Source organism: Corvus moneduloides, chromosome 13 (genome assembly GCF_009650955.1).
Source record: "Corvus moneduloides isolate bCorMon1 chromosome 13, bCorMon1.pri, whole genome shotgun sequence".
Classification (NCBI taxonomy): Eukaryota; Metazoa; Chordata; class Aves; order Passeriformes; family Corvidae; genus Corvus; species Corvus moneduloides.
The window spans coordinates 20,662,981-20,679,094 of NC_045488.1; the positions used below are offsets into that span (position 1 = coordinate 20,662,981).

The window sequence follows — 16,114 nt, forward strand, 5'->3', positions numbered from 1 at the left end:
GCACAGTACTGGATGCCTGAGCAGGAGTAGAGCTGGAACAGATCCCAGCCCACCCTGAGACCCTCAGGAGCAAAAACTCTTTCAACAATAATCCCAAGCAAAATCACTCCTCTAACTTAAGAATGAACAACAGCAGGCAGCTAATTATGGATTATCAGATCAGGTAATTTAATTAAATAATTTCTGTGGACTTCACTGCTGGCAGCCAGGGTAGAAACATGGGACAGACGCCCCTAAATCTGAAAAAAAATAGCATAAAATTAATGGCCAACTCCCTTTTCTATATCATTACTATTTCATGCAGCACCTCTGAGATGCTCCACTACATAACATCCATCAGGGAGCTGTCAAAACCCCTGCAGCTAAGAGAAAGCATCACTTATAATAAAATGCAAAGCTATGACAAACCTGAAAGGTTCATGGGGTGGAAGGGAATAAAAAATTAGGCATTCAAAAGTGAAAACCACAGAAATTGCCAAACACATGAAAAGCTTCAGGCACTTGACCCAAGACATGCCAAAACTTAAGTTTAGAGGAGAAACGGTTTCTCCAGGAAGGAGAGAAATGAGTGGAAAAACCACGTGGTAGAGAGACCCTATGTACACACCCATCTGCAATTAAAGGAAACTCAAAGAGCATTTCAAATGCTGCAGAAGTCCCCCAATTTCAGCAAAGAAAAACAGTGCTAATGAGGCATGGGAATGGGAAAATGGGAAATAGAAAAGCCCCCAGGATCTCTCTGCGAGGAGTTGAGCAGGACCCTTAACTATCCAAAGTGCACTCAAATCCCCAAGTAAGAGCTACAAGAAGTAAGTAATTAGCAATAAATTCGTAGTAAGTAAGAGTAGTAAGTAATAAGTAAGTCATAAGTAAAAGCAGTTTTATTGTGGTTAAGACTTTTTTTCTAACTGGCTTGAGATTTGCAATGGAAAATTTATCTCCCTGGCATTGTTAAAACAGGACTCTTCTTGCTGTGATCTCAACTAGTATTTAAGGCAGAGTCAGCACAACCACAAGCTGAAAGCACCTTTGCCCTTGTAACTCAGTGAGAAACCCTCTCTCCAGATCCTGCCTTGTCAAAGCCAATTTAGTTTGGATTTTAAGTCAGTTTGAGGCTCACCTCTTCCTCCCACGCATGTCATACCCACTGCTCCCAAAATCAATCACCACACATTGAAAACCTGAATTTTCACCACTCTGTGTGTTCCTGTGCTGGATCTAAAATATGCCAAAACCACTCAGTATTTGATGAGCTACATGCCAGGGTGCTGCTGCCTGGGGATGTCAGAGGAGCAGCGAGCTCCTGTCACCTCCTGTGTTATGTGAAAGGCTCCACAGGGACCAAAACCATGCTAACACAGGGCAGAAAAGTTTGGGGACTGTGAGCAAGAGGCATCAAAACTGTAGTTATCTACTTCAGGCCTGGCAGGAAGACTGCCAGAAAGTGTGGACACATGATACAGGAATAAAAAGAAGACTCAGTGAGGATGAGGCTAAATGAATTCATTGCTCCTGCAGACACCACGGAAGGAGCTGGAAGGATTCCCACACTGACACCACACACCACAGGGGGGACCAACACCAGCCCAAGGCTCCAAGTTCAGATTGTCTTGTGGGAGAGTCTAGACGTTGGGCAGTAAACAGACAAAGAAGAGTGATGAGACACAAGGATAAATGAGCAAGAGTAAGGAAACTGTCATGGTTAAGCAGCATGACTTCTGAACTTGGGAGAAGTCAATGGAGCTTCTCCTGTCTGGCCACATGGAGCTATCCGGGCTCTCCAGAGGAGTCAACAACCACATGGGTTAGGAAGATCTGAGCTGCAATGGGTCAGGATACCTGGATTTCCCAAACAGCTTTGCAACATCCTTCACTACAGGATTTTGAGGAAACTAAGGTAGCACCACATAAGAGAAGGACTTTGCTTGGATAAGTAAGTGGTTAGAAGAGAAGAACAAGCAGTCCTCTGACAAAGCAAGGTCCCCAGGAAGTTCTGCTGGCATTTGGGCTCTTCAAACTGATGATCATAACCCAGTAGCTCAGCACGTTACAGATAAGGGCTGACCACGAGGGCTGGCTGCAAAAAGAACATGTAGGGCTGAGGGTAATAAAATGAACCAAGCAAGGAACATACTAGAGCTGAGGAAGGTTCCAGGAAGAGAAAAAAAACATAACTGGTATCTTCATACTCACACTCATCCTTTTCTCAATGCCTGCAGAAGACACGAGGCCAGACATCCAGGGGGATTACAGGAGGTTCTGCTCATCCCTTTTGCACCAGGAGCTGCTGCACTTGTCAGGAGCCAATGTGTGGCCACTCTGGGCTCCCCACCAAACGCTAAGTCTTGGACACGGAGTGGTTTTTCCTTTTGCAACTATTCTGCTTCGTATGAGAAATTATAACTCGGTTCCAGATGTCACATTTTTATCTCTCTCCTAGTTTTCCATGACTTTTCAAAGAAGTCTGGCAGCAATTTGAGACATTCATTAGTCAGTTATTTCTAAAGCATGTTACCAGGACAGGATTTTGAGTTGTGTAATGTCTGTGTTTTTCCTATACTCCCATAGCCTATGCTTTAATCAAGAGTTATTTATTACAAGTTTTCTTTAATTCTGGTTTGCCTGACACATTTCATTTGGGCTTTTCTTCCACAAGTCACATTCACACACAGGCAAATGCTCAGAAGCTCAGCCGGTTTTGGAATACTTGAGTTGATTCCCATTTTTACTTGTTAGCTTCTTCAAAAGGGAAAAAAAAATTAAATATTCACTGAGATACAGTGAAGATTGAACTACTACTACTCAAAAAAAGTTTGTCTGTTAAACCCAACCCTGTGGCCATAGAGGTGTTTGCAAATCAGGGCATTTATAGTAACACACAGTTTTGCCCCAGACAGTGCCTGTGGACAGGGCTTTAGCATGAGCAAAGAAACATGCCAGCAGTTTTAGTCTCTTTGCTGTTCCAGGGTTAAGTAATGGTGATGAAGTCCACACCTACTTCAGAGCTGCCCCCAAGGCAGACTACAAGGGTCCACCTTCACATGATCATCATGGAGCTTCAGTTAAAAACACTTAGGCACCAACCCTATGGCATGGGACCAGGGCAAGGAAAAAGATTCACAAACCAAATTATCTCTAAACAAAACCAAACAAAAAAAAAAAAAGCAGACCCCAAAAAACAACAACAAAATTACTAAGGACTCAAAGTGAAACAGTCATAGGGGAACAGAAATTATATTTGCAGACTGCTAATGTTTTAAAGAATGCTTGCCCCTAATATATTCAAACCAAAAATCCCCTACCAGTGGTGCCCTAACAGCCCCAGTTCTTCCCAAATCCAGCCTTTTGCAAGCTATAATTTTTCTGCTTAAGGCAGAGCTGCAGGGGCAGCCAAGGGATCACGGACAGAGATTAGCAGGATCCTCTTGCTATTAAAAAAAAATAGTGACCAATTAGTACTTAAAGTTAAAGGTTAACTTCCCATTAGCTCTCCCTTACTGCCTGGCTGGGATCAATGCCAGCAACCCGCAACCCTCAGCAGGGGTGCTTTAACTGTAGTGCTGTGATGTGCTGGCTCTGGGAGCACAGCTGGTCCCAACACCTTCATCTCTGCCCCCTGTGCTCCCCCTCCCGCATCCCCCACTGTTTGTGGGCCACACTACAGTCAAGCTCCAGATGCTTGGAGGGCTATTTTTGACTTCTTTCAACCATCCAGGTTACAGCACTGCTACACAACATTTTACCAATGTGAGGAGAAGCGGTGAGCAGAGAACTGAATCTGCTGTTGCTGTGATAACTGAACTATACTCCTGCCCAGGTTCTCTCTAAATGAACAGGCATCATTGCATTAACATGTTCAATTAATGGATGAAAAAAACCCCTTCAACAGAAACTCAAGATTATTCATTTGAAGAAGAAAAATCTAGAACCAAACTAATATCCTAAAACCAGTGCGTTCAAGTTTCAGTGACAAAACAGAGGTTAAGGTCAGTCCTAATGTAGAGATTTTATCCTAATTAACACTCCTCTGTTGCCATACCCAAGCAGAGCAGCTATTGTTATTTCCTTAGGTTATAGTTGCCTATTTTGTCAGCCTAAGGAGCCAATGCCACTGAGGGAGCCTGCCTGACCTTCAGCCAAAGGACATGATCACAAGACACCCTTTAATCCCAAACTTCTCCCATCCATCCTATTTTCTACCTTCAGCTCACTCCCCCCTCACATCTATTCATCCTCAGCCTCGTTGTTGCATGCCACCTCCTCCCTTAGACCTTTTGTATTTGCATCCCTCAACCTCACTAACTCCCAAATCCAGTGTCCTCCTCAGACCTTCACCAAGACCAACTCCTATACACACATCTCAATCATCCCAACGCAACGATGCTTAAGCTTCAGTAAGGCACTCAAATAAAAACTTATCTTTGGCGACTAAGGCTGTTAAATAAACACAAAATCCATTTTTTTGGTACCTGGAAAAATCCCTGGTTAAAGCATCAGTGTAAATCTAGAAACTTGACAGCTTAGAGAAGCAAAGTGGAATTGCAATGGAAAAATCCACTAGCATCACAGATCTTAGACAACACTGCATCAAACCAGCTTACTTCTGAATTTGCTAAATCTGTAGCTCTTCTCTCTTTATGATCTCAGCTTTAATTTCAAGAATTTCAGTTTCCACATCCACTGTACCGCGTTTACATGGCAAGGTTTTGATAGGGAGGTACTGCAGGGGTGGCCTCTGAGAAGACACCAGAAGTTTCCTCCATGTTGGACAGACTTCTGTGATGGATCTGTCACTGGCCAAGGCCAAACTCTTGAGCAGCACGTCTGGGATAAGGAAAAGGTAAAAGATGCTGTGCAGCAGCTGGGAGAGGGGAGTGAGAAGATGTGAGAGAAACAGCCCAGATGCCAGAGCAGGTTCCCCTGCGTACCATCATGAATCAATGGTGACACAGGTTGTCCCCCTCCAATCCATGGAGGACCACAGTGGATGTGCCCTGGAGGACACTGCAGCCCATGGAGAGAGCCCTCACTGGAGCAGGTTTTCTGGCAGGACCTGTGACCCCATGGGAGGCCCATGCTCTTCCAGCCTGTTCCTGAAGGACTGCACCCCACAGAAAGGATTCATCCCAGAGCAGATCCTGAAGAACTACAGCCTGTGGAAAGGACTTATGCTGAAGCTGTTTGTGAAGGACTGTCTCCCATGGGAAGGACTCCATGATGGAGCAGGAGAAGAATGTGAGGAGTAAGGCTGAGTAGGCACCTGGTTCCAACTAGAAATCGGAACTCCCACTTGCTGAAATGATCACTTAGTGGATTAAATGAGTTTTCACACACACAATTTCAAGTCACCAGTGTGACCCCATGTGCTACGTGGCACACGTTCCCTCTCTTTTCTTACAATGGTGATGTTAAAGCCTTCTGCTCTTTCCTCCACCCTGCAGGGTTGATTCCTGCCCACCCGTGATGACCATCTCACAGCCTCCCAGCTCTGCCTTTTTCTTCTCACCTTGCACCCCAATTTCTTGTTTTCCTGGCCTGTCCTTCCCAGAAATCCTGTGTCCCTTCATCACAACACTCCAGTCATGCAATACATCCCATCTCTTTCCTGTGATGTCAACATGACCAGAGTCCTGCACATAGATCACAGGATCACAGAATGGTCATCATTCATTCCACCCCCTGCCATGGGCAGGGACACCTTCCACTAGACCAGGTTGCTCCAAGCCCCGTCCAATCTGGCCTTGAACACTTCCAGGGATGCAGCAGCCACGGCTTCTCTGGATTGGAGACTGCGTTTATTGCCCGTGGTGTTTGCATCAGCATTAGACACTTCAGAGGGCACCTTCTCCTCACAGCAGGATTGAGCAGACCATCACTACTACCTGGGCTCTCATTCCCCTGCCTGTCACCCCCAGAGCTCTGCAGTCACTTCTGATATTCTCAGCTGGAAGAAAAATGCAGGAGCAAGACTCTTCCTTTTAGTCCCAGCGAACACCACTTCCATCCTACCCAGGACAGCCCTCCTGTCTCCCTCCAGCTGTCTCCTCCTCGTCACTCTCAGCCATGTCCTGGCCCCCAGTTCCCAGCCCTGCTCTTTATCCCCTTCCCTCCAGCTGCTCTCAGTCCCCCAGGGGCTGCAGGACCACCAGGGCCAGGCATGGGTGGTGAAGGAGAAGAGGGTGGATTGTTGCCTCATGGCAACAGATCACACACTGATTTAAGCAGACCACGGAGCCGCACCCTGGCTTTTCTTCCTCACCAGCCTCTCCTCCTCATCCTGATGCTCTGGTTTGGCCTTGGGTGCAGGCTCTGCTATCCTGCCACTCATCTCTTTGTCTTCACTCCCAGCAATCTCTGCCTGGAGCTCCATTACCCCAACATGCTTTCATCGTAACATCTTCCATATCCCTTTGCTTCTACAAAATCCACAGGGAAAATTTCCATATAAAACAAAATCCATCCTTGCTAGTACCTAAGGACTGCATTAATCACTCTTGGTTTGGGACAGGGAGAAAACAGTGCTTTATGGGGCCAAGGGAATTTTTTGCTGATTTTCAACCCTCTTGTTTTCTAAATTAAAACATGAACTTGGAGGGGGAAGGAAGAGACAAATAGGAAAAATACAGCTGCTGCCTTTCTTTTTTTGCCGCTGGGAAATTACCAGGGCGGCATGTGGTCCGACTAGCTCCTGGCAAGTTTTAGCCAATAAATTATAAAGCATTGATTTAAGAGGAGGAAGGAAGAAGAAAAAGCAGCAATAAAATTGCTTTTAAGTAACTCCAGTGTAGGTGGTATGTAAACAGGACACGTCACAACTCACCGAAAAATTCTTATTGGACAAAAAAAAAGATAAAAGAACAAGAAAAAGAGTAAGGAGGACAAAAGCATAAAGGTTCAAGAAAATTCAGAGGTCCTGAGTTTATATTTTGTACTTCATTCGAGTTGTTAGCTACCTTGGTGGATTTTGGGTGGTCAAGTCAAAAAAGAAAGGAAAAGAAAAAAGGATTAAACATCTCTGGTTACCAGCAGATGGACAATTGTGCCCGAGAGGGTAAGGAAGTACTTTTAATTCTTGAACATGTTATTGTGCACTGGTCTGTCCCTGCCAAGAAAACAAATAAGCTCCATCTCAAAACCAGTTTGTGTCTTTTGTTCCATTACTTCTGCTGCAAAGCTCTTCCAGAAGTCATTCCTCTGATGATTACAGACCATCCTCTAATTTTCTATGTAAATCTATTTCAGTCTGTTCTTGCATCATTATTGTCCCTAAATTTAAAAGCTCCTTTCTACAAACCTCGCACCAGATACAGGGTGAGAGTGAATACAGAGGACACTAATGAAAAGCACATCCTAAATGCAGGCACCAGGAGCTGCATGGGCTTTGTTCCTCTCCTGTAATTTGAGCCCTGAAAAGGCTACAAAAAACTGTCTGATGCTGATGAACTGCCCAGAGCAATTCCTGTGAGAACAGGAAATACTTCCTATAGGCAGATTTCGTTTCTGGTGGGTAAAAAAGTGCCACTATACCCACCTTAATCCTTTGTCTGCTTCAGTGCTGAAGTAGACCCACCCTCACTTACCAGGCCTTTGCCAAGCTAAACTCATAAAGGTGTTTTAATTTCCCCTTAAGAGATCATATTTCCATTTCTGGTCATTCTTTCCTCACTTATTCCAGTCTACCCTGATAAACAAAACAATACACTTCTTTCCAGCTCGGTTATTTCTAGCAAGAGGGAGCATTACCACAGCCCTGACGGGTGCTGCAGATTGACGCAAGTCTCCTGCACAGTTGTGTCACCTCAGTCATTCAAGGACTTCTCAAGACCAAAAATCCTGCCTTTGGTTGCTTTTCATACTATTCCTACCCAGTCTTCAAGATCATCTAGATCCTCCTGTAAAATACTCCCCACTTTCCATGACTTCTTACTTTGTTAGTTCGGTTCAGCAAATTTTTTTACACAGTCATCCTCCAAGGTCTCCTTAACACAAATATTAACTCCAGAGGTACCCAAAACCATCCATGAGGAGATCTCACAAAAACCTGATCCCAGTTGCAGTTATTTCCTGGATTTTACCTGATTCAGCTCCAACCTCATAAATCCAACTTCTCCAGTACATCCATTCTCCATGCAGCACTGTAACAACCATCTCACTGAACATCAAGGAGATGAGGATACACTCATTTCTCTATTCCAGAAATAAAGATTAATTTGGCATAAACTACAGCTTTCCACCCCTCCAAAAACATCTTGCTCTAGAACACACCACTGTATCAGACCAAATGGACCTGAAGTTACACAAAACATCTGGTACCACCTCTTCAACATCTGGACAAGCATAATGCCTACATAGAGGTTTGAACAAAATCCAACCTCCCAGCTATTCAAATTCCCATACTGCTTCCTTCTTGCAGTTCAGCAATGGAAATGCAGTACACAGGTGCATTGAGCAACTTAATTCACAAGCAAAAATTGCAGAATTGGCCTCACTAGTTGCCAAAAAAAGGCAAAGTCACTGTGATCCATTAAGGTGATCCACTCAAAACATACATCTAATAAATCCAGTTCTTTCTGTTTCTGAAATGGATTATTCAAGCCTGTATCTTTCCTGCAAGCCATGGAGATCCCATCCCACCATGGTATTCAGCTGGGAGGAACTGCCTACAAATATTCTGTACCAAAATAAACCAGGTAGGATTTCCCTGCTGTACTCCGAGCAACTGCAATCATGTACATGTTTAAAATACAACATTAAGGTCAAGCTCTCAACCATTTTTCTAAAGGTCTTTCCTTTAGAAAACCACAGCACCTTCTCAGCCACATCATCGTCCCCCTCTCTTCCTCCCACTTACTCCAAATCTCCTCCTTTCCCTGCTGTCCAGACCACATCCCTATCTTCCTTCCTTCCTGCAACAGAACTGTGACCCACCCATGTCATTCTCATTTTGGCCACACCTGTGAAGGTCATTTACCCTTTATCTGTCCTATTAATGTGGGATTTACCCGCAGCCATGTAGGAATGTAACACCAGGTATTTCCCAAGCCACCATCTAGAAGAAAGAGAAAACCCAACAATCCCCTTTCAAGCAGCTTTGAGAAACCTGAAAATGTCAGAGTAATTCACAAAGTCATGGTAAGAAATTCCAATTAAAGTGACAAGTCATAAGTATCAACACAGGATGAGTTTTCTCATGGAGCAGAGCCAACTTAGGCTCTTCCCCCTCTCCAATCCAATCATTCCTGCCTCTTATCGCAGGGTGCTCGTCCTTCAGCTCCTGGGTAACCGAAAACATCGTACCGAAAAACAAGTCTCTTTCCTGCTATTTCTTTTCTCCAACAACCTGGATCAACCCTTCCTTCTTAGCAAGGTGCCACACCAAAGCCATGTCCAAAACAGCTTTTGGGTTAAAAGCACCATAACTGAGCACTGCAAAGCCTGTTTGGTTTCTCAAGTTATGGTCACACTGGATGTACATCCAGATTTGGTGTCATTTAACAGAAAAGCTTCCAAGAACATTGATCAAAAATCACCTGGCTTATTTTCCACAGGTTTCCACCTTCTAGTACAAACCCAGGTGCTGCAGATAAATTGCTTTTACCCTTTCCCTTCAGCTGAAGTTGCTCTTTCTATTATATTCTATTATATTCATCTACCCTCTCCAAGAATTCTCATTTTTAGGGACAATCTGGTACCAAGCATCTGAATAGTCACAGATTAAAAGCTTTTGGCCATAATACAATGGGGACCTGCCCTGCTACTTCTTGAAGCTCCTTAGAAGGCATAAATTAAGCCATGTCTTTATGTGAAAAGCATCAGTACTTCCTAGTTTCTCAATGAGGCATGGCAAAGAGTTTGTGCCTGAATTCTGGGATTCAGTAAGAAATTTAAAAATACAAAAAATTTCCAAATTATCAGAGTGCAGTTTTTTGCTATCTTTAGGAAACTATGACAATTGCATCCCATACCACCACTTCCAAACCAACATTTCAATACAGTGAGAAAGACATCAGGTATGGAGGAAGAAATACACAGTTTTTGCTCAAATGCACAAAATTATGATCAAACTCTAGACAGTTAGTCTCTTGAGATCTAGGGATGTGGTTCACAGCCAAGCTTGCCCACAACAATTAATACTACTTCTGCATTCTGACAGATTGTCCCACCACTGCAGCATGCTGTGGATCAAGCATGACGACTGGTGTGGACTGTGGTTTTAATTAGATGTACCAGTATGTAAATCAACACCTTCTGCCCTGTGGACACAGTGGTTTTGAACCACTACTAGGGGCACCTAAATATGTTCACTACAGGTGCTACATCAATGCCTTCTTTAGCAACGCAATTTCAGAGAATCAGAGAATCCCAGACTGGTTTGGGTTGGAAGGGAGCATGAAGATCATCTCGTTCCACCCCCTGCCAGGGGCAGGGACACCTTCCACTAGACCAGAATGCTCCAAGCCCCATCCAACCTGGCCTTGGACATTTATGGGGACGGGGCAGCCACAGCTTCTCTGCACACCCCATGCCAGGGCCTCATCCCATCACAGGGAAGAATTTCTCTACATCCAATTTTCACCACTGCCCCAAAACACAGGTGTCCTGGCACAAATCTGGAGACAGAAACCATGTAAGAAAGTGTTTCTAAAATCAGACACTTGATCCTCTCCTGCTCATACCAACATTTCTCTTTTTTCTGACCAAAACAGAAAGAACAACCCAAGGAATTAACTTAATGCAGAGTCAGGGTATCATCTCAGAAAGGGCTGGCCACGTTCTCCTATTCCAGGAGTTTATGACACACATTCCAACAGCTTCACCTGCAACCTTCTCACACCATGATTAATAGTATTACATTCATTAATACCCTATATGCAAAACCTTCAGCTTCTCAGACCTTGATACTGCTGGGAGCTACGCTGTGTTATCCCTGTGGGACATGTGATGTGAAGGTCATCCCTACCTTTTCCTTTGGACTGCTCAGAGAACCAGGGACCCCTATGAGACCACTGAATTTCACACATCCTTTTACCTCTCAGCCCAGTGACACCAAACACCTGGGCTCTGGTAAAAGGCATTGGGATGGTTTCCATCAGCTACTGCTAAATCCAGACATACAATTACAGGCATGGGGCACAAATGCTTATTTCCTTAGAAATGTAGCAACTTTATTGAAGCAGATGTTCTGGGAACAGCATGGAGCACCAGGCAGCCTGGAGGACAGCAGATACAGTGGAAAAGGACTCCCAGAGCACTGCATGCATCCCATGGACTATAAGCATGGGAAGATCAAATGGAGGAACTGGTTTCAGAAGCTCAAAGGTAGCCTCTTTTTTCAATGCTTCTCTTCAGAAATACACTGCAAAAACAATCTCACATCTAGCAGAACTACCTGAAGTGAGAGGCTTAAACTCTATTCTTGGTTAAGTTGCAGAATAAATTATTTGATTAGAAGCTAAAAATACTTACTATCACACATTCTTTTCCTCTTTAAGGAGCTCTTGAATTGATAATCCCACAACAGAAATAGGAAGTACGTTTTTAATGCCACTGATTAACATTTTAACTCACTTTGGAGCAGCCACTGTATCCCTTCTCCTGGAATTTTTAATGCCAGACTGCTGACATTTCCTAAAAATGCATTAGAGTTGAAAAATAAGTTCAGGTGTTGACAGAGCGCAGTGCTCACTGGCCTGCCTCGGGCAAGAAACCTGATTACATGGCCACACTGATTCCTTCTGGCCGCGCCATTTTTTATGACATCAAAACCATTCAGCCATAATCTATTTTTTTTTGTTTTGTGGCTGATGAATTTAAGATAACAAAGCATCTAAATGGGACCACAGCAACCTCAATACTCCTGCAAGCCATTCAAGCAGCACAGGGAGGCTCTGGAGAGTGCAGGTGCTCTGACAGCCATGGCAGAGATGTGGTCATCTTCCCAAATGATGGCATGGAGTCCTATTTTGTGAAGCCCTTGCACCGGGAGCCAGCTCTGCTGGCCACCATATCGACCTGGAAAGCTTTCACCTCATCCAAAGAGATAAGGAGAAAGGAGTCCTCCTCCTCTTCAACTGCAGGTTGGTTAACACTTAAACAAGACGAACTGTGTCTTCCAAAATAAAAGCCACAAACAAAGTGTATGGTCCTGGTACACAACAATAATCATCTTCTTCTCTTCATCAGGAGAAACCTAATCTGGAGTTTAATTTAAGGGGATTCCAACCAGGTCCATAAAGGCAGTGGAGACCTGAGCAGGGCAGCACAGGAGGAAGGCAGGAAGCCACTAACAAGGATCTTGAACCCCCCTACACAACCATGGTACCCTCTCGCCCTGTACCACCCAAAGGGAAAAAAAACCAGAACCACCCTCCCACCCCACATACCACAGCAGGCCTGTCCAATACACACATGACCACGCCAACAGCAACAATAGCACCTGACGTGTTACACAGAAGGTTCTGGCACCAGTTCCAACAAAGGCAACATTAAACTGTATCAGATCTCCTCCAGCCATGCTTACAGCACAAAAACCTGTTTCAGGAAACGCTCCACAGATCCACCCCTACGGCTTTCTTGCACGCCTCATCCAAGCAATCTTTCATCTCCAGCACCTTTCTTTGATGCTCGAGAATCTCCATAGTCTCCTTACTCTGCTCTTTTTACTGGCAAGGGGTAAAAAGAGGGCAAGCAAACACCACCAAACGTCTCTTCACGCACATGCGTCTGGGCTCATGTGCATTCCAAATCCTCCCCACAAGCACTTTTTTAGGCAGAGCAACTCATTTGCCACCACCATGCCTACTTTTCCCCTTGAGGACAATCTCTTTAAACTCAGAGAGATTTAACTAATAACATTAAAATGATGACTTACCAGTCTCTCATTATCTTCTGAGGTCCTCTGGTAATGAGCTGCTAAAGAAGCGTAATCCTGCTCCTGCTTGTTACACTCCAAACACTTAAGTCCATGACGGATTAGCCTCTGAGGGTCCGTGTAGAGAGGCAAGGCTGGCTGAGTGTTCGCAGAAATCCCTACCCCGCCTCCTGAAGCAGCAGTGGACTTAGGTGGAGGAGAGGATGAGAGCAAAGTCTGAGGAGATGGAGAGACTGAAGAGCTTGTAGGAGAAGGTGAAAACATTTGGTCTATGGAAATTGGTTTCATGAGCAGCTGAGAACACTGCATGATAAACCCTTTGCTCTTATGATCTCGTGCATGTTTAAGCAAGCTACACTTATTAAAAAAAAGGAGCATAGTTGAACACTGAGTGCACATGACTTCAATGTGAACGCTTCGCCTACTATAGTGTTGAGTCAGGCTTTTCTCTAAGGCAAATGAGTCCCCACATTCCAGGCAACAATACCCAGAAGCAGGTAAATTAATACTAGTGTCAGGCGGGGGGCTAAGGTTCGGAGTATATATCGGCACTGGATTGGCACTGTGTAGCACTTTATGGAATGCCTCCATGACAACAGGAGCAGCTTTCTTGACTTGGTGCACCAGTGGCACTGACATCTGTGTCACTTGAGGCTGGTTTCGCCTCTGTGCCGATGTCTTCGCTGTAACAGAAGCGGCAACACTGTGGGGGACCAAGTTGAGATTTGCCAAGTGCACAGCTTTGGGAAGAAGACTGGAGGTGGTCGTGTTGGATGGCTGCGTCACAGTACCCTGCTGCTGCCTCTTGACCCCCACTTTTATGGCACCGCTGCCACAGTTTGGCAGTGGAGATAAGGACACGGTACACGTGCTGCTTGCAATATCCATTTTCATACTGTCTGAGTAAGGACTCGTTACATTTGACAGCTGGATAGCCACAGCAGCCCCGTTTTTGGTTGAATTCCTGCCAGCCTCACTTTCCATAACTGCACTAGTATCAGGGGATGGGAAAGACTTGATAAACTCTTCGGCAGAAGAGGTTTCTGCAGGTGACTCTTCTGAAGATTTGCCCAATTCATCGTTTTCTGGCAAAATTCTAGTTACAGTCCTTTTAATTTCACCGGAAGATGTCTTGATAGTCTTTATTCTAACTTTGGGAATAGCTGGTGGAGAGCCAGCTGCCATGGAAGGAGAGCCTTTCCCACTGCTGTCACTGCACACGCTCCGAGGACTCTCAGGCTGCTTGCTGGCCTTCCTCACCGCCTCCAAGGGGCTTCGGGGACTCTTTGGTGACTTGGGCATTTTTGGACTTCCCTTCATCCCGTCTTTAAAAGGACCAGGTTCCTTGGTGAAATTTGGCTGATCGCCTTTTGGAATACATGCAACCTTTTTGGCCTGAAGAGCTACTAACGCTGCCACGCAGGACGACAACTTGGAATGAGTTGGCTTTAGCCTCTGCCGAGGTGGTATTGACGAAGACATGTTTAGCTCAGGCACAGACCCCTTGCAGTCTCCTAAATTATTGTGAGGGAGGTCTCCAAACACCAAGCCTTCTCCAAGAAAGCTGTTGGTATCTACCAAGTCCTTGCTTGACTCCGCAAACCTCTCCACTGCTTTGTCTTGCTCTCTCCTGCTCATTTCCAGCCTATTCTCTGGCTGGCAGTGGATTTCCATCTTCTGTTCCTTTTTACAGTACTGATCAAACATGCTTAATTCGGGCTCTGGCACTTTCCTAAGATGATCTAGGACTGAAGCCCCTGTTGGTATATATATTGAAGGCGGTGGAAAATAGGGAGTTTGGGCATGTTTGGGTTTATCTCCAATACTGTTCTCTTTGAATGCATCCTCTGGTTCAGGGCTGGAAATGGGGCTAAACTGACTAAATGTTGGCAAAGGCTCTGACTTGCACTGGTCCAGTTTATCAGAGTAACCTCTTGAGCTATCACCATTAATAAAAGTTGACTCAAACTTGCCATAATTATGGACTAAAGCATGAGCCTCGGCTGGCAGATCAGAGCCACGAAACCCATTGTGTAACAGACCAGGTCCAAGGTGATTCCCCTCCTTTTCTGCCTCAAAAGACTCCTGGCGACTTGTGTTCTTCACTATCACACTCACAACAGGCGCATCAGAGGGAGGCAGAGTGTGGGATAAGGACACACTCTCATCGATGCACATTCCTGACGACTTCAGGTGATTCTCACTCTCCTCCCCAGCTGATGGAATGGTCTCCTTAGCATCCAGGCTAGTCGGATCAGGGATGTCAAAAGCAGCCAAGAGGTCATCAAAGTCGGGGGTTTTCATGTCCCCCATGATGAAAGCTAAAATTAAAAGCAGAAGAAATACTTTGTCAAGTACATTCCCCCCACGGACAACCTTTGTAAGATTCATGTGCATCAACATCTTCTGTTACAAGAATCACAGCTGCCCAAAGCCCGGGATGTGGGCAGAGCTGCTCCTCGGAGGTGCTTCAAGCAGCATGGTGGGAGACAGCAAGCATCCCCTTATCCGGGATCCCCGAGAACAGAGCTGGTACAAGCATGACCTTTGAAACGACACTGAGCTCATGCAGGGGACATCTTTTTGAACTGTCAGGTGCATTACTAATCCAAAGCCAGCCATCATCAACACAAGACTCTGAAGTACATTAGCAGAGGGGCTTTTTTGCTTGGCTGGGGTTTTTGTAGAGATAATAGGCAGCAATTGCTGCTTATTCCTCAACAGATTGTCACATCTGAAGAACTCAGTCCTTCCTCAAGGAAGAAAGGCAGGGGCAAACAGCTGGCCCAAGAGACACAGGCCTGAAAAGTGAGATGGCTCCCTACCCTGAGGAATTTAAATAATAGAAATCTTCAGTAAATATTTCAATACAACAGCTCCAAGAAGTGTTATTTGAAACAGGGGCAATCCTTAATTAGGTAAACACATGAAGCAAAACCACCCAAAGATAGAATAAAGATCCATATCCAAATCGTAAGAAGAAATCATGTTCCCAGCCAGCTCTCTCTTTCTAAGCTCTTCAGAAAGGAAGTGGGGACTTGGAACACTCAACACAGCAACCTACAGCAGGAATAATCAAGCTCTGATGAGATGCATGAAAACTGACAGCTCAGAATTACTAGAACATTTGTGTTCACTTCTGTCAGAGATACCGGATTTCCACTGTTAAACCAAAATATTTTCAAGTTGGTACAATATAGAGACTTCACAAATATTTAATGAGCCATTCTTTTAATATGTTTT

General features: G+C 44.9%; 1 protein-coding gene across 1 annotated transcript in view; it reads right to left on the reverse strand.

Annotated features, from left to right (window-relative positions):
• ZNF592 (zinc finger protein 592) overlaps positions 1 to 16,114 on the reverse strand; it is a 35,997-nt gene that overhangs the window by 16,976 nt on the left and 2,907 nt on the right. The window contains exon 2 of the mRNA XM_032122865.1: positions 12,872 to 15,192. Coding sequence (XP_031978756.1) covers positions 12,872 to 15,184 — 2,313 coding nt within the window. The 5' untranslated portion in view covers positions 15,185 to 15,192. The remainder of the gene's footprint in view (positions 1 to 12,871; positions 15,193 to 16,114) is intronic.